This window comes from Palaemon carinicauda, chromosome 12 (assembly GCF_036898095.1).
Source record: "Palaemon carinicauda isolate YSFRI2023 chromosome 12, ASM3689809v2, whole genome shotgun sequence".
In the NCBI taxonomy this organism is placed as follows: domain Eukaryota; kingdom Metazoa; phylum Arthropoda; class Malacostraca; order Decapoda; family Palaemonidae; genus Palaemon; species Palaemon carinicauda.
This window is the reverse complement of record NC_090736.1, coordinates 6,057,722-6,077,676: the sequence shown is the minus strand read 5'-3', so window position 1 is coordinate 6,077,676 and position 19,955 is coordinate 6,057,722. Positions and strand designations below refer to the sequence as shown.

Sequence of the window (19,955 nt, the reverse complement as noted above, 5' to 3'; positions counted from 1 at the left end):
CGAGATTTCTTCTCGTTGATCTTGAATCCCAGGTGTTCTAGGTACTGGGTGACTTTGTTGCAAGATTTTACACAATCTTCGGGCGATGGAGCCCAGACTAGCCAGTCGTCGAGGTAGGCCATCACCTGGACGTTTCGGAGGCGGAGCTGTTGTACTATGGCGTCCGCCAGCTTTGTGAAGATCCGAGGGGCCACGTTGAGGCCGAAGGGCATGGCCCGGAAGGCGTAGCTTTTCCTTTGGAGTCGAAATCCTAGGTAGGAGGAAGCGTGATGGTTCATTGGAACGTGCCAGTAGGCATCCGCCAGGTCTATGGAGACCGTGTAGGAACCTCGAGGCAGAAGGGTCCTTATCTGTTGAAGAGTCAGCATCTTGAACTTGTCGTTCGCTATGAACTTGTTGAGGGGGGATAAGTCCAGAATGACTCTGAGTTTGTCGGAGTCTTTCTTGGGGACACAAAACAGTCTCCCTTGGAACCTGGTGGACTTTACCTTCCTTATCACCTTCTTGTTCAAGAGATCTAGGACATATTCTTCCAGAAGGGGGGTTGATTGTTGGAAGAATTGCTGGAAGGTTGGGGGTGGTTGAGTCCAACTCCAGCCTAGACCCTTCTTGACGATGCTGTGTGCCCAGGGATCGAAGGTCCAACGATCCTGGAATTGGCGGAGTCTTCCTCCCACCGGAAGCACTTCATTGCTTCTGGTGTCCCGAGGGCTTGCTGCCTCGGCCGCTAGCTCCCTTTCCTCCTCTGCCTCTGGAGGGACGGCGAGATGCGTCTCTGCTTGCACCTCTGTTTGAGCCTCTACCTTTGGGACGAAAGGTAGTTGTCTGTTGCTCGAAAGCAGGGGTGAAGACCGGTGACTGTGACAACACCGGTTGGGTGACCAATTGAAAGGTCTGTTGTGGTTGAGCTGCCACTTGGGAGGTAGCGGGTCCCGGAAACTGACGTCTTGGTTGACGTTGCTGGGGTTTCTGTTTTAGGGGTTTCCTCTTAGGTTGAGGTCCGTCGTCCTGAGAGGGTTTCCTTTTTCTTGACATGCCCCACTTGTGGAGAAGGTTCCTATTCTCCGTGGCGGCTTTGTCGGTGATTTCCTTCACAAGGTCAGAAGGAAAGAGGTGTTTACCCCAGATGTTGGAGGAAATCAGCCTCCGGGGTTCGTGTTTCACAGTGGCACCTGCGAACACGAATTCACGACAGGCTCTCCGAGCCTTCATGAAGTGGTACAAGTCCTTCATCACGGTTGTCATGTGGGATTTGGAGAGTACCATGTAGTGGTCTGGTACTCTGGTGTCACAGGCCATAATTTCAAGTTGGACTTGGTGAGACATGGATGCTGCGAGCCTCTCCTTCGTATCTTGTTCCCGACGAAGGAGGTGATCGTTGAGCTTAGGGAGGTCTTCGTCAGGGTCTAGCTTTCCCACGACGAAAGTATGCTGGATATCCTTCCAGTGTCGAGCGTCAGGGGGAGTGACTATGGAGAAGGGTCTGCACTCCTCCAGTGCAGGGCAGGCTTTCCCCTCTTCCACAGCTTTAAGGCACGCAGTGAAGGCCTTTTCCAAGAATGGAAGTACCGCATTTTCAGGTGCGACATAAGTAGGGTGCTTCTTGCTCAGGGCCGGAAGCTTAGAGCAGGTAAAACCCCTACTCTTGAATGTGTTGGCTAGCATAGCCTGGGCCTTCGCGAGATCGAACACTATCTCTTCCTTCGGTTCGGTCTCTTCCTTAGAGGCAGGTTCAGAACGAAGTCGGACGTAACAGTCCGGGTAGGCCTCAAAGTTTGGGAAGAACTCCACGTCTTCCAAAGGGACCGTGCCGATCTTGTCGCTGATAAAGATCCTGCCGGTCGCGATAACCATATGCTCAGCATACCTCCACGGGTTGGCATGTGAGCAAGCGGGGAGATCCTTAACCGAAATCCTCTTCGGTTCTCTGGATCCCATCATGGACCTGATGAACTCCTGATTCTCCTTTAACCTGTCGTCCATGACGGCTCTAATCAACCGGATCATTTCTTGAGTGGAAGAAGAGGGATCCGGGGTCGTGGAGGTAGACGGGATAGATACTTCCGTCGGTGTAGGAGTAGGAGCGGAGATGGAAGGAGGAGCGACCTCTTGCTCCGACTCGGCGTATTCCACCTGGTCTTCGTCATCTTCAGCTCCTTGAGCCATAAGAGTCTTCTCCGTGTCTTCCGAGACGTCCAACATATGTTCGTCATCTTCATAATCCAGGCGGCACTCGTGCATGGACTGGGCCAGGACAACATCAGGTTCCACTGTAATTTGGACAGTGGGAATCACATCCTTGGGTACCACTGAATCAGGGGAGGCCTTAGGGAACAAGAGTGACCTCATTTCTTCGGTGGCCAGTTACGGTCCGGTGGCATTCTTCTGGAAGCCACGCACCCACTTGCGTAGCTTCTCCCGAGAAGTGTCCCTGACCTCCGCTGAGGGAGGGTTATGGAAGGCATCAACTAGTTGAGCCTGGCAGACCGTACAATTCAGTGGGTCCCAGAATTTCAGATCCCCTTTCTTGTTAGCACAAGGGGCGTGAGTCCTGCAAGCCGTATGCCCGTAGAAGTGCGGGCGTTTCACAGCGCAGAAGTCGAAGTCACACTTCATCTGCTCCTCCTGTGGAAGAAAGAGAAAATGAGTATGGGGGAGTCATAAGAATGGTTCTTAAGCTAAGTTAAGATTAATCATTAATATTAACTTAAAGAAAGGGTGTGATGCATAGAGATTGAAGTAGTAAAGAAAACATACTCCATGCATCTCGCCCGTCTGGCTACCGCAAGCTGTATCCCTGGATAATCCGAGATGGCCGAAGGCACAGGATAGTATTCCTTGAAATTCCGCAGGGCAATGGAATTCCATGGAAAACCAAGGATAAGTTTGGGACTGAGATCACTCAGTCCCAAATTAGGGAGCTAACAGGTCCCTTAGGGTAACTGTTTCCGGCAACCAGCCGCGCTAAGATGCACGCAGCATGCTGGAAATTTGAAGAATGCAAAGGGACAGCATGATCACTAATAGAACAGTACCAAGGCACTGATCTAAAGAGTGTAAACAGGCTATCTGTTTGCAGTGTAGGGCTATCAGTATACAAGTGATAGCTAGGAGAAGGGGGTGCAAGTATCCTTGACGCCTCCGGGAGGTTCCGGCAGACCTCCGGCACGCCGGAGGCCGCTCCAGCAGAGTTTCTGGCATTAGGACAGACAAATTGTAAGTCAAGAGTAAAGCCAGGGTGGCGGCCTCCGGCACAACGGCGGCACGCCGGCAGAGGAGCGGCGGCTCCGGCGGTCGGAGGATGCCGGATTGGTGACTGGGATAAGGATGGTTATAGCTGAACCAGGTTGCCGGCAGTGAATGCCGGCACTCCGGTGGCCGACCGGCAGGCGGACGGTGAAGCTAGGAGGAAGGGGGAAGGCCGTCGGCGGGAGCCAGCGGCGGTCGACAGTCCCCCGGCAAGCGGGGGGGCTGGCGGCATGAGGGTAGGGGAGAGTCACCAAGGTAGGAGGCAGGTATCGCCGACAGTGGAGGCGGCAAGGGACCGGCACCCGGATAGTGAGAGAGACAGGGGGAGGGATGTAAGAAGTCTAGTCATGGAATCCAGACATCCCCCCCTGAGAGGGTGTACCCATGATAGAGGCAGGCTCTATCACCCAGGAGCCGGGGTCGCAGAGGACCGGGAGCTAGGGTAGCCCAAGGGAGGGCTAGGGGACACCCAAGAGGGGAGAGACCTCCACATGCAGAACGCATCCAGTGGCTAACCCCATAGGACACTATGAAGGGTATATGTACCAGAGCGGACTGCACAAGGAAGCTCAAGGTAGCCCTATCACTCCACCCTAAGGAGGAGTTGTAGGACAGGGGACAGATGGGTATAGACTAACCTAAGTGTAAGCTAGGCTATACAAGAGATAGGTGGGGAGGGGAGAAGAGAAGAGTCTTCCAAGGAAGGGGTTCTGTACCAGAGCGGCCACTAGGGAAAGGGAGGACACTCCCTAACCTAAGATAAGGCCGCCAGGCTGAAACGGTGCATGGGTACAGTTTCAGTAGGGGACAGAGTAACCTTCCAAAACCTAACCTAGAACAGGGCTAAGAGCCCCGAACTAGGAAGGATAGAAGACATATCGCTATCGCAGGACAGTCATAGACTATTCCTAGCCATAGAGGAAGGGCTAGCCTAACCTCACTCTCGGACGCAACCCTAAGGGGGGTTCATTCCCTTAGGGAGGACTGAGAGGCGATGAATACTCCATTAGACACTTGATCCCTCTACTCAGAAAGGGAATCAAGGCTAAACAGAGGGAATGCCAAGGCAGGGGATGAAGGAAGCATATAGGGGTCCTACAAGTAGGTTAGGTTAGGAAGGGACACTAACTAACCTATCCCCTATATGGTCACTGAAGGCGAAAAAACACTTGCATCACGGTCGAAAGTATTGTAAAATAATGCCACTATCTTCATAACTTAGCCTAGGATCACTAATAAAATCATGCATGAACACTTATATACAGGCGCTCTGGCCTGGGGGCTATAGTAGCCGACTGGTATGAGGTCAATCGATGACCGATAAAAAGCGTCGAAACACGATATAAAAGTTCCTAGCTATGAAGACTAAATAAACTAATGTAATCGATTAGTAAATAAGGCCGGAAGCGTTGTTGTGGCTAACTAAATAAGGCATGCAGAACAACAACGACGCCATAAAATGGCGGGTCCGGTAGAGGCACAGCTCTGCCACAAAACAGCAATTATCTCGGAAAGTAATATTTACTTTACGGTCAGAGCTTAACTAAACAATACTGGAACCTTGTACTCAACTTTCCAGAAGAAGGCGAGGCTGAAGGTAGCGACATTACGTAGATGCAAAGCGATAAGTGAAGCACAGGGAAAATCCGTCTAAGTAGGGCGAGCTACTGAACAAAGGATAAAGACGGACGTGACGTCATTTAAGCAATGGCGCCCGTTTGTTTACGTCTCGAGTATCAGTAGTAGCCACGAATGAGATTAGCTATGGAACGGCTCCCAGCTATTCTCAGCCCTTACACACCGAAGCATTAACTCTGTTCGGGGTGTAGATAGCTATGTGGCGCGTTAATACATGCGTCCCCTGTTGATATACGATGTCTTAAAGGGAAACCTTTAGGATACTCGTTCCAGAAGTTAGAATTCTGTGATAACCTGTGGTTAAATTCTCTGGGAATATCTTAGTAGTTATTTACCCAAGGAAGCTACCAAAAAGGAACCTTCCATCAGGACGCCATGGCTTGAGCCCAAAAATGTTATTTTGATAATAAAATAAATTTTTGAATATACTTACCCGGTTATTATATATTAAAGGACCCTCCCTTCCTCCCCAATAGAGACGCAGTGGACCGAGGAGAAAATTGAGTTCTTTGTTTACAATGAGTACTGGGTACCTGCACGACAGATGGCGCTGTTGAAGTACACCCCCTACCTGCATAGCGATCGCTGGCGGATTTTTTACGTAGAGTTTTCTGTCGAGCAGCAGAGCTGCAGCTTATATAATCACCGGCTAAGTATATTCAAAAATTTATTTTATTATCAAAATAACATTTTACTGAATTTTTGTAAGGCTTTATGGTTAAACAGTTGTGGAAATTTAACATATCTAGAACAGTCATCCATTACTAGTTTTTAAACATTTAACTGAAGATTAAAAGGAGACCAAATCAAGATATAGTTCTTGTAGCAATTCCTTTCGTTTATTTACAGTATTTCTGTTAATGTTTACGTATTTTGTGTAATTATGGATATTAAAATTTTGTATTAATTCATTGCTAGAAAATTATGATTTCCTTTGTTATCCTGTGTATAAGTTACATATAGTTTTGGAGTTTAAGCAAACAGTTCACACAGAAGGTAAACAATATTTTAGTGCATTTGTGGTGCTTATTGGTACATTTGATTTACAGCATGCATGTTCAGGGTACAATTTAACTAAGCATTTTACTAATGTTTCATTGTTAGATTTACTGTGCAAAATGTTATGAAATTATTCTCTCCTTTTTTTTTGTGGTAATTGAGTACAAATATATATTACTGTGCAATCCCTTTTTTTAATTTATTGTATGGAAGTGTTATTTTTACTTTTGATATGAACACTAGTTAATGTATGACGTAAATTCAGAATTGTGTTTGTATTGCCTTCGGAACAGATGTCATCGTTAACGGTGGTGATGGAGTTGCTGCAGCCGTCTTAAGAGATATTGAAGAGAAAAAGGTTGTAGTTGCAAACAATGCTAACAAGTCCACGATGATCATCCATGCCTCCAGAAAGGTAAAGACTAGTTATTCATATAATTTAGATATTGTAAGTGATGCATTTGAAGATACTTTAACCCTTTCACAAGCGTACCTTTTTTAATATTTTCAATGAATGACTCCTAATTTCATTCCTTTACCTAATTATAAGTCTGCCTTGCAATATCAGGAAGAATTTATGGCAATTTAATATTTGTTTGCAAGAAACTCATTACTGTAAATAGCTCACATTCATTATCTTTAAGAATCCCAGGCACTCTATTCCCTATTCGAAAGAACTTTCTTTGGTGGCTGGAAGCACTCGACATGCACTTGACAAATCATAAGGCTCAAAGCAGTTCTTTGACATTTTCAGTGATCGTTGATCCCTGAATTAATCTATAAGAATTGTTAAAGAGTTTCAGTAGAACTCCATAAAACAGAATCACAATCTGGAGCTTGGGTAGAATGTGTTAATTAGAACTTTACAACAAGAGATCTGGAAGACAAAGGAGAAATGACATACCTGTGCGCAAGTATCGCCATACACTGCCACATAATATCAATGCTACACTAGAAGGACATGGCTATTACAAGGGGAGAAAAAGGGGATTCTTTAGTTTTATTGTGGATGTAAATAGCTTCAAAAGAGAATCAATATGAATGTTTGATAAGCATAGAAATAATTTTATTATAAAAAAAAATCCTTTTATTTTTCAAATGCTTGAAAAAGGGATTTTGACGAAGGAAAAATCTATTTCTGGGCTCTACCTGTGTCGCTCCATGAAATGCTCCTTAAAGCACCATTTCTAAGGCATAAATATTGCTAAATATACCAGAGAAAAAAGGATGCATGGAATGCCAGGAATAAACCCAGCTCGCTCACTCTATGAGTGTCGGTATAGTAAACTGGGGCATGATTGAACCACAACCATAGGTCCCTCACCAGTTAGACCTCTCCTTCATCAACATCCCCTACTACGACTATCCTCCCTTCACCCCTACACCTCTCCACCCCCCTACCTACATTCCTCTTTAGCACCAGCGTACGTTCAGACGTGTTTTTCATTGCTCTGTGTTATGTGTTTTTGAAGATGTCCGACATTTTGGAGATCCCTGCTTCCAAGGTGGTACGCTGTTAGGAGACGGCATGTACTGCCGTATTGCAGCAACATTGTGGCCACGAGGTTTGTCGCTCCCATGCCGGGTGTGCGGTCCCGGTGGGCAACCTGTTGGTCGGGCATCCGGATGGGTGCGAGATTTGTTATGCTCTGGTCTCTGACGTGACTAGTGATTCGGCCTCTCCCGCCTGGCTGAGAGAGACTTTGCTGCTCTTTTGCCGCCATCGTGGATGGTGCTTAATACAAGAGCATAGAAGAGAAGTATTGTGAATATTATTCTTTCTTTAAGAGAAAAATGCTGCACCTCACTTTTAAGGACTGTAGAAAGGACGCATCCAAATTACAATACTGTACAATTTTTCTTGTTTCTGGTGATGTCCCAGGAGGGATGTAATAAAAGATGATTTTTCATTTACATGTATTGTAAGGTAGTGTACTGAAATAATGTACAAAGTTAGTAGTTTGATAGGCTAATCAATGCTAATAATGTCTCTTATTACTTTAGTTCTTTTAGGAAGACTTTTATATCTACTCTTGTACTGGCGGATACGAAGAGGTGCTAGATGATATAAAATCTTCTTGAGTATGTGACATGAAATTAGCCTGGTTTCTACTCATCTTGATCTTTAGGCAATTTTAGGATGTGTATTACTAGCTATTTTGAGGACTGGTGTTTTAATTTTATGTGGGTTTGACCTTTTTTTCTTCATTTTTACATTTTCAAGACATACTTGGAGTTTTCATTGTTCAACTTGAAAGTTACAGCCCTTGGCCATGTTTCTTCTTAGAGTGCCCTTTGAATTTATTGTTAGAAATTCTTTTGTTTTGATGTGATTCTCTTGTTTTCATCCTCATAGATAAGACTCGCTTTTCCTCAGAGCCTTGGGTTCCATTATTATTATTATTATTATTATTATTATTATTATTATTATTTGATAAGCTACAACCCTAGTTGGAAAAGCAGGATGCTATAAGCCCAGGGCCCCGAACAGGGAAAATAGCCTAGTGAGGAAAGGAAACAAGGAAAAATAAGGGATTTTGACGAAGGAAAAATCTATTTCTGGGAAGAGGCCTGTGACGCCCGGTGAGAAAGGTCCTTCCTTATACCTTTCCTAATATAAATCTTCCAAATATACTAGAGAAAGATAAAAGCATGGAATGCAGAGGTTACAACCCTCGCGCGAACACCTTGTAGGTGTCGTGTATTAAACAAAGGCGTGTGTAAACCACTATTCACAGGTTGTCTTCCATTTAGATAATCCCTTCATCAATGGGGAGGGCCGTGACAGGCCCTAGATAACATGGTTGAACTCCCCAACGACACCTACCACGCGCGCCCTCTAGGACATCCTTCTGCAAGAACATATGGCTTGGCAAGGAAAAAAGAGGGGTGGGGTCCGTATCAAATAACCGGGAAGGGTTTCACCGGGCGTCACAGGCCTCTTCCCAGAAATAGATTTTTCCTTCGTCAAAATCCCTTTTCTGGGGCGGCCTGTGACGGCCGGTGAGAATGTACCAGAGAATGCCTTCCAAGCCCAATAAATTAATAACATAATAAGGAGAAAACAAACACCATGTAAGGCAATAATATAATACTGTAAGTAAACATAAATCATAAACTAGCCATAGGCATAGGGGATGTAATGCTAAAATAATATGAGGACCAGGGATCACCTGAGTGTCCCGTCGTGAAAGGTATCAACCTTACATGTCTAAGCATATCTAAACTTTACAGGAATGGTAATTACAATAACAGTTAAATCATAACAATTAAACATGGCAAAATAACTTAGGGCTAACGAACCACCCAGGAGAGTGGCGACGTGGTGTGAGAGGTGGTCAGGAGGGAGGAGAGAAGAGATGGAATAAAGAAATAATCAGAGATTAATGGGGGGAGATAAGACTCCCCGCTGCAACCGTAGGGTATTTAAGGGCCTGTAAGTTCTTTAGATAGTGGCGTTTGAAAACCATAGGAGATTTCCAACCCGTGTATTTTTTAAGGTCATCAAAGTCCATGTTCTGGAAGTAATTGATAGAGGTAGCTATTGACCGTATATCATGAGCATGGGGAAATGATTCCGGGTTAGCATGTTTAATGAAGTAGAGGATTTGTTGTCTGATACCTTGAATGGTCAAAGTACTGTACCACCTTGTTCCCTGATAAATAAGGGGCCAGACGAGCGGGTGGCAGATCTAGCTAAAAAGGTCCTGAGAGTAGTGACTGGACACAGCGAAGGATCCTGGGGAAGAGAGATGATCTTCCAAGGGGACCACCTATTTTGCGGGTCCTCATTTTTAGCTAGGAAAGCTCTGTCTGGGGTAAGCAGTACTTCGCCTGTAGGGAGGAAATCTATGTTTTCCGGGTTACGTGAGAGCGCTGCTAGTTCTGAGATTCTAGCACCTGAGGCCATAGCTGATAGAAATAACGTCTTCCTAAGCAGAGTGATATAAGAGCAGGACTCGTTGTCAGTGTCCGACGCGAGTTTGAGGACATTGTTCAGAGACCAAGAGACTTTTTGCGGCCGATCCAACGGCCGAAGCCTAGCACATGCTTTTGGAATAGATGAGAAATAGGAATCAGCTAGGTTAATGTTAAACCCAACCAGGAATATCTTCTTCAAAGCTGACTTGATGGTAGTTATAGTGCTAGCTGCCAAGCCCTTGTCAAATAAGAACCTAAAGAACGAGATGGCTAAATTCGGAGTCATACGAGTGTGGTCTGAATTCTTTAGGAAACCTGCTAATTTCTTAACAGCCGAATCATATTGACGAATTGTCGAGTCCCCTTTGTCCGCTTCGATGAAGAGAACGTTTTCCGGGTCAATGTTTGCGTCTTTATGAGCTGCAAACTTCATGAAGTCCACAAAGTTAGGGTTTTGGCTATCCTTGAGGAATCTGACACAGTCTGCGTTTGAATTACTTGGGTTAGTTTGGGGAATGGAATCCGGAAGGGTCGGAGTTTCAGCTCGAGGAGGAGAGGAAACCACTGCTCTTTGGCCAGTGAGGTGCTACTAAGGCCACTGTCCCCCAGAAGGAGCGTAGTTTGTGCAATACTTTCATTAGAAGATTCACTGGTGGAAATAGGTAAATCTTCCTCCAATGGTTCCAATCCAGGGTTAATGCGTCTATGGCATAAGCCTGAGGGTCCATGTTTGGTGTCACATAACAAGGAAGTTTGTGATTCATCTGAGTTGCGAATAGATCTACCTGAAGGCCCGGAACCAGCCTGAGTATCCACCGGAATGAAATTATGTCCAGAGACCATTCTGATTCCAGTGGTTTCGTCCTGGATAGTGAGTCCGCTATCACATTCTGGACTCCTGCTAGGTGGGTTGCTGACAGGAACCAGTTCTTTTCTGCTGCCAAGGTGAAGATAGCGACCAGGATCTGATTCAGGTTGGGCGACTTGGATCCTCCTCTGTTGATGCAGTGTACTACGGCTGTGCTGTCTGACACTACTCTGATGTGGGTCGACCTCGGAGGAGAGAGCCTCTTCAGGGTCAAGAACACTGCCATGGCTTCGAGAACATTGATGTGGAAGTGTTTCATGGCGGGTGACCAAGAGCCCTGAAACATCTGACGTTCGTAGTAACCCCCCCATCCACTCAGAGACGCGTCTGTATGAATTGTCACTTGTGGGGGTGGGAATTGAAGAGGAACCGATTTGGAGAGGTTCTTCGGTTCGGACCATGGCTGTAATCTCATTTTCAAGACAGAGGGGATTTTCGAGACCTTGTCTCTTAAAGGTACTGTGGCTCTCTTTCTCCAAACTCGATTGATGTCTTTGAGTTTGGTTTTCAATAGGCGATCTGTTACTGAAGCGAATTGAAGAAGGCCGAGGATTCTTTCTAAGGCTCTTCTGGACACCTGTTTGTGTGTTAGAAAATTCTTGACCTTGGAAGCTATTTCTCTTACCTTTTTGGGAGGTAGAACCAGCTTGTGCCGTGCAAGGTCCCACTGTATGCCTAACCATTCGAAGCGGTCTGATGGAAGTAGGCGGGATTTTTGGAGATTGACCCGAAATCCCAGGTTGGCGAGAAAACGAAGTACTTTCTTCGTAGCTCTGTTGCACTCCAGGGCTGACCGAGCCCAAATAAGCCAATCGTCCAGATAAGCAACGATCTGAATCCCTTGGTTCCTGAGTTGTTCTAGCACTGTCTCTCCCAGTTTCGTGAATATCCTGGGTGCAATGTTGAGGCCGAAGGGCATGACTTTGAATGCAAAGGCTTTCCTGCCTAGACGGAAACCTAGGTAAGGAGAGAAGTTTCGAGCTATTGGTACGTGATAATAGGCGTCGGTAAGATCGATAGAGGTGGTGACGGCCCCACGGGGAAGCAGGGTACGTACCTGAGAGATGGTCAACATCCGGAACTTGTCGCAGAGGATGTAAGAATTTAGCTTTGACAAGTCCAGGACCACTCTCAATGCCGACGAGCCTTTCTTCGGAACTGTGAACAGGCGGCCTTGGAACTTCAGCGATCGAACCCGTTTGATTGCTTTTTTCTGTAGTAACTCGGTGGTGTACTCTCTCAGAATGGTTGTGGGTCTCTGGAAGAAGGTCACTGGTGGAGGAGGAGAACCTTGTGACCATTTCCACCCCAAGCCTTTGGAGACTATGCTGTGAGCCCACGGACTGAAGGTCCAACGGTCTCGAAAGTGGTAAAGTCTCCCCCCTACCGGAACTATATCATTGCGAAGGAGTGAATCTAGGTTCTTTCCCTCCTCGAGAACCCCTTGTCCTAGGTCCGCCTCGTTGACGGAACTGTCCTCTAGCCCTGTAGCTACCTCTGGTGTCCACGAAAGGGACCTGAGGGTCCGTAGCTAGGGTTGTATGCGGGTGAGGGCATCCAAACGGGGTTGTGTTGGGTACCTGGGGGAGCAGTGAGGTAGACCACCTGTTGAGGGTGTTTCGGCTGTAGAGGAAACGAAGCAGTGGGAGACTGTGAAGACGAGTGGGCAATCGGCGATTGTTGGTAGTGACCTCGGCTCGTCTTGTAAGGGGCAAACCTCTGTTTCTTCCTGAAGAAGGTTTGTTTTTGACCTTCAACCCTCTTTTTGGCAGTGAGGCCCCACCCCACTTGCAAATTTTGATTTGCTCTCGCAGCGTCTTGTAGTACCTTGTTCACCTCCTCCTGAGGAAAAAGGTTCTTACCCCAGCAGGGGGAAGCTATCAGCCTATTCGGTTCATGCCTGATCGTGGCCTCAGAAAGAACGTGCTTCCTGCAACTAACCCGAGCCGAACAAAACTCGTGTAAGTCGATTTGGAAGGACAGAGACAGGTTCTTTGTGAATACCCGGAACATGGTCTCGGTCGGATAAAGTGAGGTTAGGGACTCCACGGAGGTAATGGAGTGGAGAGACCTAGCCAACCTATTCCGTGCCTCAAACTCAGTCTTGAGAAGAATATCTGGTAATTTAGGAAGCTTCTCGGAGAACAGATTAGAGGCACAGTCTGGGTCTAACTTCCCTACTGTGAAAGTAGCGGGGGCATCATCCCAGATGGTAACAGTACTCGGAATGAGCATGGAGGTGGGATTGGTCTCTTTAAGAACCGGCATGGCAGAACCTTCTTTGATAGCCTGAAAAGTAAGAGCTGCCACTTTATCTGTAATAGGCAAGGTAATAACTGGAGAAGCTGTAAATATGGTGTAGGCTCCTTTGTGTGGGGTGAGCTTGGAATTAGTGCAACCTCAGTCTGACAACGTCCTGGCCCAGAAAGCTTGGGCCTGCTCTTTAGGGAATATTACCGTTTCCTTCGGTACCTTGTCTAACCTAACCAAGGCATGTTCTTTCAATCGGACGAAGCCGTTGAATGGGAATTCTAGTCCCGGAGGGTAAAATTCTAAGTCCTCTAGAGGACGGGTGCCTATGCCCTCTAGAGTTATGGCACCATCAATATATGGAGCATGTAAGGCAAACCTCCAAGGGTTGTTTTTCTCGAAGGGAGGTAACTTCGATGCGTCCGGGGCTGAAGGAGGGGGCATCTGAGTTCCGGAACGGATGAGACTTGCCACCATATCTTTGAGCTCCGTCATAGCTCCTCGGTCTGCCCTAGACTGTTGAAGATATTGTTGTATCTGTTCTTTCACAATATCCCTGACCATGGCGGCGGATAAAGGGGGCTCCCGAGCCTGATCCTTTATCGAAGCCCTGGACTTAGTAGACTTTGACTTCTTAGGAGTCACGGTTTTAGGTATAGCAATATGAACATCAGGATCCTTTGAGGGTTCCGGAACCGGTGACACTGATAATGGCAAAGCTGAAGGCTTAAAGGTACGTAGTGGCTTCACCTTGGGTCGTACAGGAACGGAGGGACCTCGAGGAGAAGCCGTAGGTTTATCAAAGCCGTGAAAGGAAGTAGTAGAGGAAGGAGTGTGGGGTGAAAGGGGGTCCACCAACTCAACACCACCTACCTGCTCATCCATGGGTTCCTCGTCCAGACCTAGGTAGGGCTCGGCCTCCGTCCCTAAAACCTCTTCCTCAGTTAGAATGGTTGCTCTAACCACTTCAATTAACGGGGCCGCTGTCTCCGGTGGAACTGCTGCAGTAGTAGAGCTTGGGAATAGGCGAGAAGCCATGTCTCCATCAAGGAGATAGGGTGCGCCAGCAGGCGCATTCCTCCCAAACCCTGACACCCAAGGCCGGAGAGTAGCTCTCGCCTCCCTGAGAGATTCATCATCAGCCTGAAAGAGGAGAGAGGGAATTAATGATGAAGCCAAAACTGAAGTCAATATATAAAGAGCAATTAATTCTTCGCAAAGAATATTAACAGGGACACTAGAACCAACTTACCTCCTCGCTCAGGAGTAGGGCTGACAGCTCAGCAGAGCGTGCATGACTCCGGAAACCATATCGTATAGGGGGCTTGTCCCGGTTCCCGAGAGAAGGATATGGCGCAATGGGCATGGGCCCGGCATAGATCATGGCCCATGGGATCAGTAAAGGCAGCGGAGCAGCCCCTGGCAGTGCAGCGGACTTTCTGTAAAAAGAAAGAAGACATAAGTCTGGATGTTCCTTGAGATTCTTGTCATTGACTTATGAATCAGAAACACTTAAATCTTAATTAATGTGTGAGTATGGTAGTAGCTAACACCTTAATAAATTAAGAAATTATAATAGAAACCAGTAACCACGTAGCATGAATCTCTAAACTTCATCGGTATCACACTGTTAACTCCGGTTCTGGACTCCTGCTTGATCTCTGATTTTACCGGAGGTCCGGTAGCAAAGGCCCGTCATCGTGATATCGTGACCGTCTCCGGTACGATAACATTAACCCCAATGAATGAGTTATCTCCAGTGAAGCCGGAGATACGATGAAAACGGGGGCCTTAACGGTGTAATTGTGATCAAACATGACAAAGGTTCGTGTGTAAAAGGCTTCAGCCGGAGTCTGAGTGCCGGATTTCACCGTTGCACTCCAAAAATCTGCTCCGGAACGATAACTAGTTCTCACCCAATGAGTATCCATTATAGCGGAGCATAACTCAAGGCGGAGCTAAGGGTGTCGGTATAAAACGACCCCAATTAATGACTCATACACTAACGTACCTAATAATAGTGTTAGCTATATTAACAGTAACCACATCAATAAATCGTTTATAATATTAAACGTACTATCATCAATTCTGATACTGAGAGGAGGCCTGAATAACCCGTGATCGTATAAAAACGGAGAACGGGAAATTCACCTCTCTTACTCAAAGAAAACGAGAGAAAGGATAACTCATACCTGTAGAACAGGAAACGAGCACTCTATGCTTTCGCTCTCAAGGTTACATATTAAAAATTAACATCACACAATAAATAAGAAAATTAATAAAATTGAATGCTTTTCTTAGTAATAGTAATAACGAAGAATAACGACAACGTAACAAATAAACAAGGATATAGTCTAAAACGAACCCTCCAGGGTACAAATTAACAGACTAAATCGCTAAGCTTTAAATCGTTACTATGCTTTAAAACGCTATCTTAAATCGCTATTCTTCGTAGGTCCAAATTGGACTTGCAAGCAAATAAATACCATAGTAAAAATTAATAATAATTAATGATAACATAAAAGGCCATAAAACGTAAGTGATATAACCTAGCTGACAGAGTACCAGATGGGCAAAAATAACTAGAAAATTTACCGAAGCGAACATACCCAAAATGGCTGCCGATACCTCGGCAGGACAATCGCTTCCAAAACTAAAAACCACCATAATGGAAATAGAACAAATGCCCGGTACTGCCAAAAGCTGCCAAAACAAACTATGGTACTTAACATTGGTAAGGGTGAAGTAACAACGTCAGTCATGTTGAAATAACGAGAAACTCTTCGAAAAAACACTGTGCCCAAAAAAAACTCTGCTTGCTGCAAGTCCAATTACAGAAGGATATCCTAGAGGGCGCGCGTGGTAGGTGTCGTTGGGGAGTTCAACCATGTTATCTAGGGCCTGTCACGGCCCTCCCCATTGATGAAGGGATTATCTAAATGGAAGACAACCTGTGAATAGTGGTTTACACACGCCTTTGTTTAATACACGACACCTACAAGGTGTTCGCGCGAGGGTTGTAACCTCTGCATTCCATGCTCTTATCTTTCTCTAGTATATTTGGAAGATTTATATTAGGAAAGGTATAAGGAAGGACCTTTCTCACCGGCCGTCACAGGCCGCCCCAGAAAAGATATTTTAAGAACAGTAACATTAAAATAAATATTTCCTATGTAAACCATAAAAGCTTTAACAAAACAAGAGGAAGAGAAATTAGATAGAATAGTGTGCCCGAGTGTACCCTCAAGCAAGAGACCTCTAACCCAAGAGACCTCTAACCCAAGACAGTGGAAAACCATGGTACAGAGGCTATGGCACTACCCAAGACTAGAGAACAATGGTTTGATTTTGGAGTGTCCTTATCCTAGAAGAGCTACTTACCATAGCTTAAGAGTCTCTTCTACCCTTACCAAGAGGAAAGTAGCCACTGAACAATTACAGTGCAGTAGTTAACCCCTTGGGTGAAGAAGAATTGTTTTGTAATCTAAGTGTTGTCAGGTATATGAAGACAGAGGAGAATCTGTAAATAGGCCAGACTATTCGGTGAATGTGTACACAAAGGAAAACTGAACCGTAACCCGAGAGAAGGATCCAATGCACTACTGTCTTGCCAGTCAAAGGACCCAATAGCTCTGATATCAGGCCCAGGATCTGTCTTATAAATCCATTGTCCCAGTCAGCTAATCTAGGGGTTTAAGCTCGATCTTTCTCAACTGAATTGCAATTTTGGCTTTCCATAAGTATTGGATTTTATTAGATTTGCTGTGAAATAAACCTAATTTTTAAAAACAAAAAGGGTTTGTACAAACTCAACATCATAATCAAAGTTTCATCTTGCAGACTGTTGTATGGGCTATTCTCTGAGGTACATATGCGGGTGCTGTTAGCCAGATGATGAGTTCTTTTAAGTAAAGAATAGGGGATCTAATTTAAATTAGGAATTGAGTGTCTAAGATTCATGAAAACCACAGATGTGGGCCATTTATGAATGTGTGCTTCCTTGAACAAATTAATTTATTTACATGAATAAGGTTATGATTCATCTGAAACCCTTACAATATAATTTTCATACTACTAATTGGATTGAAACATGAAAAATTAATTGGAAAGAATTTTCTCTGAATAAATATTCATTCTCCATTGTTTTTATGATTTTGTGGAAATTGAATACAGTGTTGTAGGTAGTTTTTGCACAATTTTTCTATATAAACTCTTTAGGTTTAAAAGATACAGTACTGTAAATTGACAGTAACTAAAATTTACTCTTTTAATCTGTTATTTAAAATGGCACAAATACTTGAAGAGGATAGTTTTGAATCAACATTTCCTCTCCAGGTTAATTTGTTTTCCGTATTTCTCGTCTTAGGCCATGAAAACTAAATAATATATAGCAATATAGCTTTGCTGAATGGTCTTGGTCTTTGGTGTTTGTGACAATGGAACTTTAATATAAGAGGGATGTAGTTTTTTGTATGTGGCTTTAATGAAAGCTGCAGATATCTGTCTATATTTTTATCCTCTTGACATCCATTGTGCAGGGATATTAAGCTTTCTAGAAAGTTAGAATTACACTTTGAGGAAGTAGTACCGTACAATTGTTGCTTTTTATTTGTGTTAATGTTTGTAGTGTTATTTCATAGTGTAATTCAAGTAAAAGGTTTCCTAATGGTTAAAAGAGCATCCCCTTTTTTCTGATTGCAGTATTTGATCTGTTAATTTCATCATAATGACTTGCATGAAATTTTTTTCTGATTTGATAAGAGAATTGTACCATTTTAGTTTATAACATTGGCATTATCCTTGCATCTCTTTATTTTGAGTTCTATGTTTATTTTTTTACCATGTTTAAGCATTACATGTTCAGTACTCCATATTTTCCATAGCCCATGAGGTGTACATGTATACATACTCGTACATAGACAGTACGTAAAAAATCCTTACTTAGCTTGACACTAGTTGCTTGATAAACACTAGTGGGAGATGCTTTCGTAATGAAGAATGCTGGAAGAATGAGATAATGTAAGTCAGAGTAGTGGGGTTATGCAGGGAGGAAAATGACCCGAAGTCCTGGTGCAAAGAAGCACTGGTGGTTTGAAAACGTTGGGCTTTGCATAGCATTCCTAACTACAAGGTTCTGCAAGGAATCAAAATCTTTTTATAGAATATTATGATGATCTCGATTCCGTGGAATATCAAAACTACGATGTTGAAATCCGTGGTGACGTAGCGGTGATTGTAGTTATCAATGCGCTTTAGTCAGAAGGGAATTTACTGGCAGACATTTTTAAATAAAGATTCAGTATTATTTCATCATCTTTTTCTATCTGAATATCAAAGAATTCATCAGATTTAAATACAAACGGGTTGACAATATAGAATTTCTCATAGTTATAGAAGAACCATTCATTTACAGTACTGTATCGAGTTTTTAAATTGGAAGTACTGTACTGTCCATTACTTTTTGCTCATTTTTTAAAATAGATTATACACTAATAATAGAAAATATATATATATATATATATATATATATATATATATATATATATATATATATATATATATATATATATATATATATATATATATATATATATATTTCTATTTAGCTGTATATTTTTTATAAGATTTTTGATCAGTTGAAATTGATACCATACAGTACATTGCTTTTAACGATCAGTACAATAACTAAAAACCAAGTTGATTTTTTTATTTGTAGATGAGAACACTGAGCAATATTCCCTTTTGATATTAAACGTAGTTTTTAACATGTATCGGTCTATACTGAGTCAGGAATGGGCCATACTAGAATTAGTGTTTGTTAACATGTATCGGTCTATACTGAGTCAGGAATGGGCCATACTAGAATTAGTGTTTGTTTAGAAAGCTTATCTATCTCATTTATATAAAAGAAACCAGTTGAGAGTATTAGAAAAATTGAGAATTTTTTATTGGCAAAGTTTTTTATCATTTGTAGGGACTAGGTCTGATGAGCATGTAGGGGAGTTGACAGAATTTAGTATTGTGTATAGACAGTTTTGCATTATAATTTATAAGTCATATGATGTTTAAATTTTCTTCAGAAATCTTATACAGTAAGAAAATGATAAGGAAAAATTTGTGCAATATTAACCCTTTTACCCCCAAAGGACGTACTGGTACGTTTCACAAAAGCCATCCCTTTACCCCCATGGACGTACCGGTACGTCCTTGCAAAAAAATGCTATAAAAATTTGTTTTTAAATATTTAACTTAGCCGGTGAATATATAATAGCTGCAACTCTGTTGCTCGACAGACAAAAAACAGTAAAAACTCGCCAGCGATCGCTATACAGGTTGCGGGTGTGCCCACCAGCGCCAACTGTCGGCCAGATACCACTCTCTCGATGTAAACAAAGACTCAATTTCTTCTCTGTCGACGTGTCGACAAGACGTACTTTTACTCGTTGTAGAACCTGGAGTTTTCTCAACATATTTGGTGAAGTACTTCATTTTGGTTTGAGCTTTCGCAATGCAGGTGTTTTATCTTCATCTTAAATCTTGAACTCGTTTTGGATAGATTTAGTTTCTGGTGACAAAGAGAGTATGGACTTTCTTTGACTTTTAAATGGCCGACCCTTCCCTTAGACGGAAGTGTGTTTAGGCTTTTAGTAATTATCTTATCACGTTATAAATTAATTATAGATTTTCCTCTATATATTTTATATCTCACCGCCTTTATTAGGCCTCTTCGATTAACTTTCCATTTATAATAAACATAAAAAATAAATTTTAATGTTTTGTTTATATGCGACCTTTCCTGAGAGTAGGCGGTCCTAACTTGGAAACTGAAGTTAAACAACGTTGAGCCCTTTCAATCATAAATAGCTTTTAAAGAGCTAATGATTTAAAACTTTTTAAATTAATATTTTTGATAAATATTTTATGAAAGAATTTCTTTGAATAGTCTTCGTACTGTTTTCAAAGATGAACTAACGTTTAGTTTATTTATGCTACGCAGTTTGCGCTCTATCGTTACGATAGAGAGAGAGAG

General features: G+C 43.5%; 1 protein-coding gene across 1 annotated transcript in view; it reads left to right on the top strand.

Moving 5' to 3' along the window:
* Positions 1–19,955, top strand: part of LOC137650469 (serine-rich adhesin for platelets-like) — a 140,438-nt gene that overhangs the window by 14,669 nt on the left and 105,814 nt on the right. Inside the window, exon 2 of the mRNA XM_068383694.1 lies at positions 6,152–6,301. Within this exon, the coding sequence (XP_068239795.1) occupies positions 6,152–6,301 (150 nt within the window). The remainder of the gene's footprint in view (positions 1–6,151; positions 6,302–19,955) is intronic.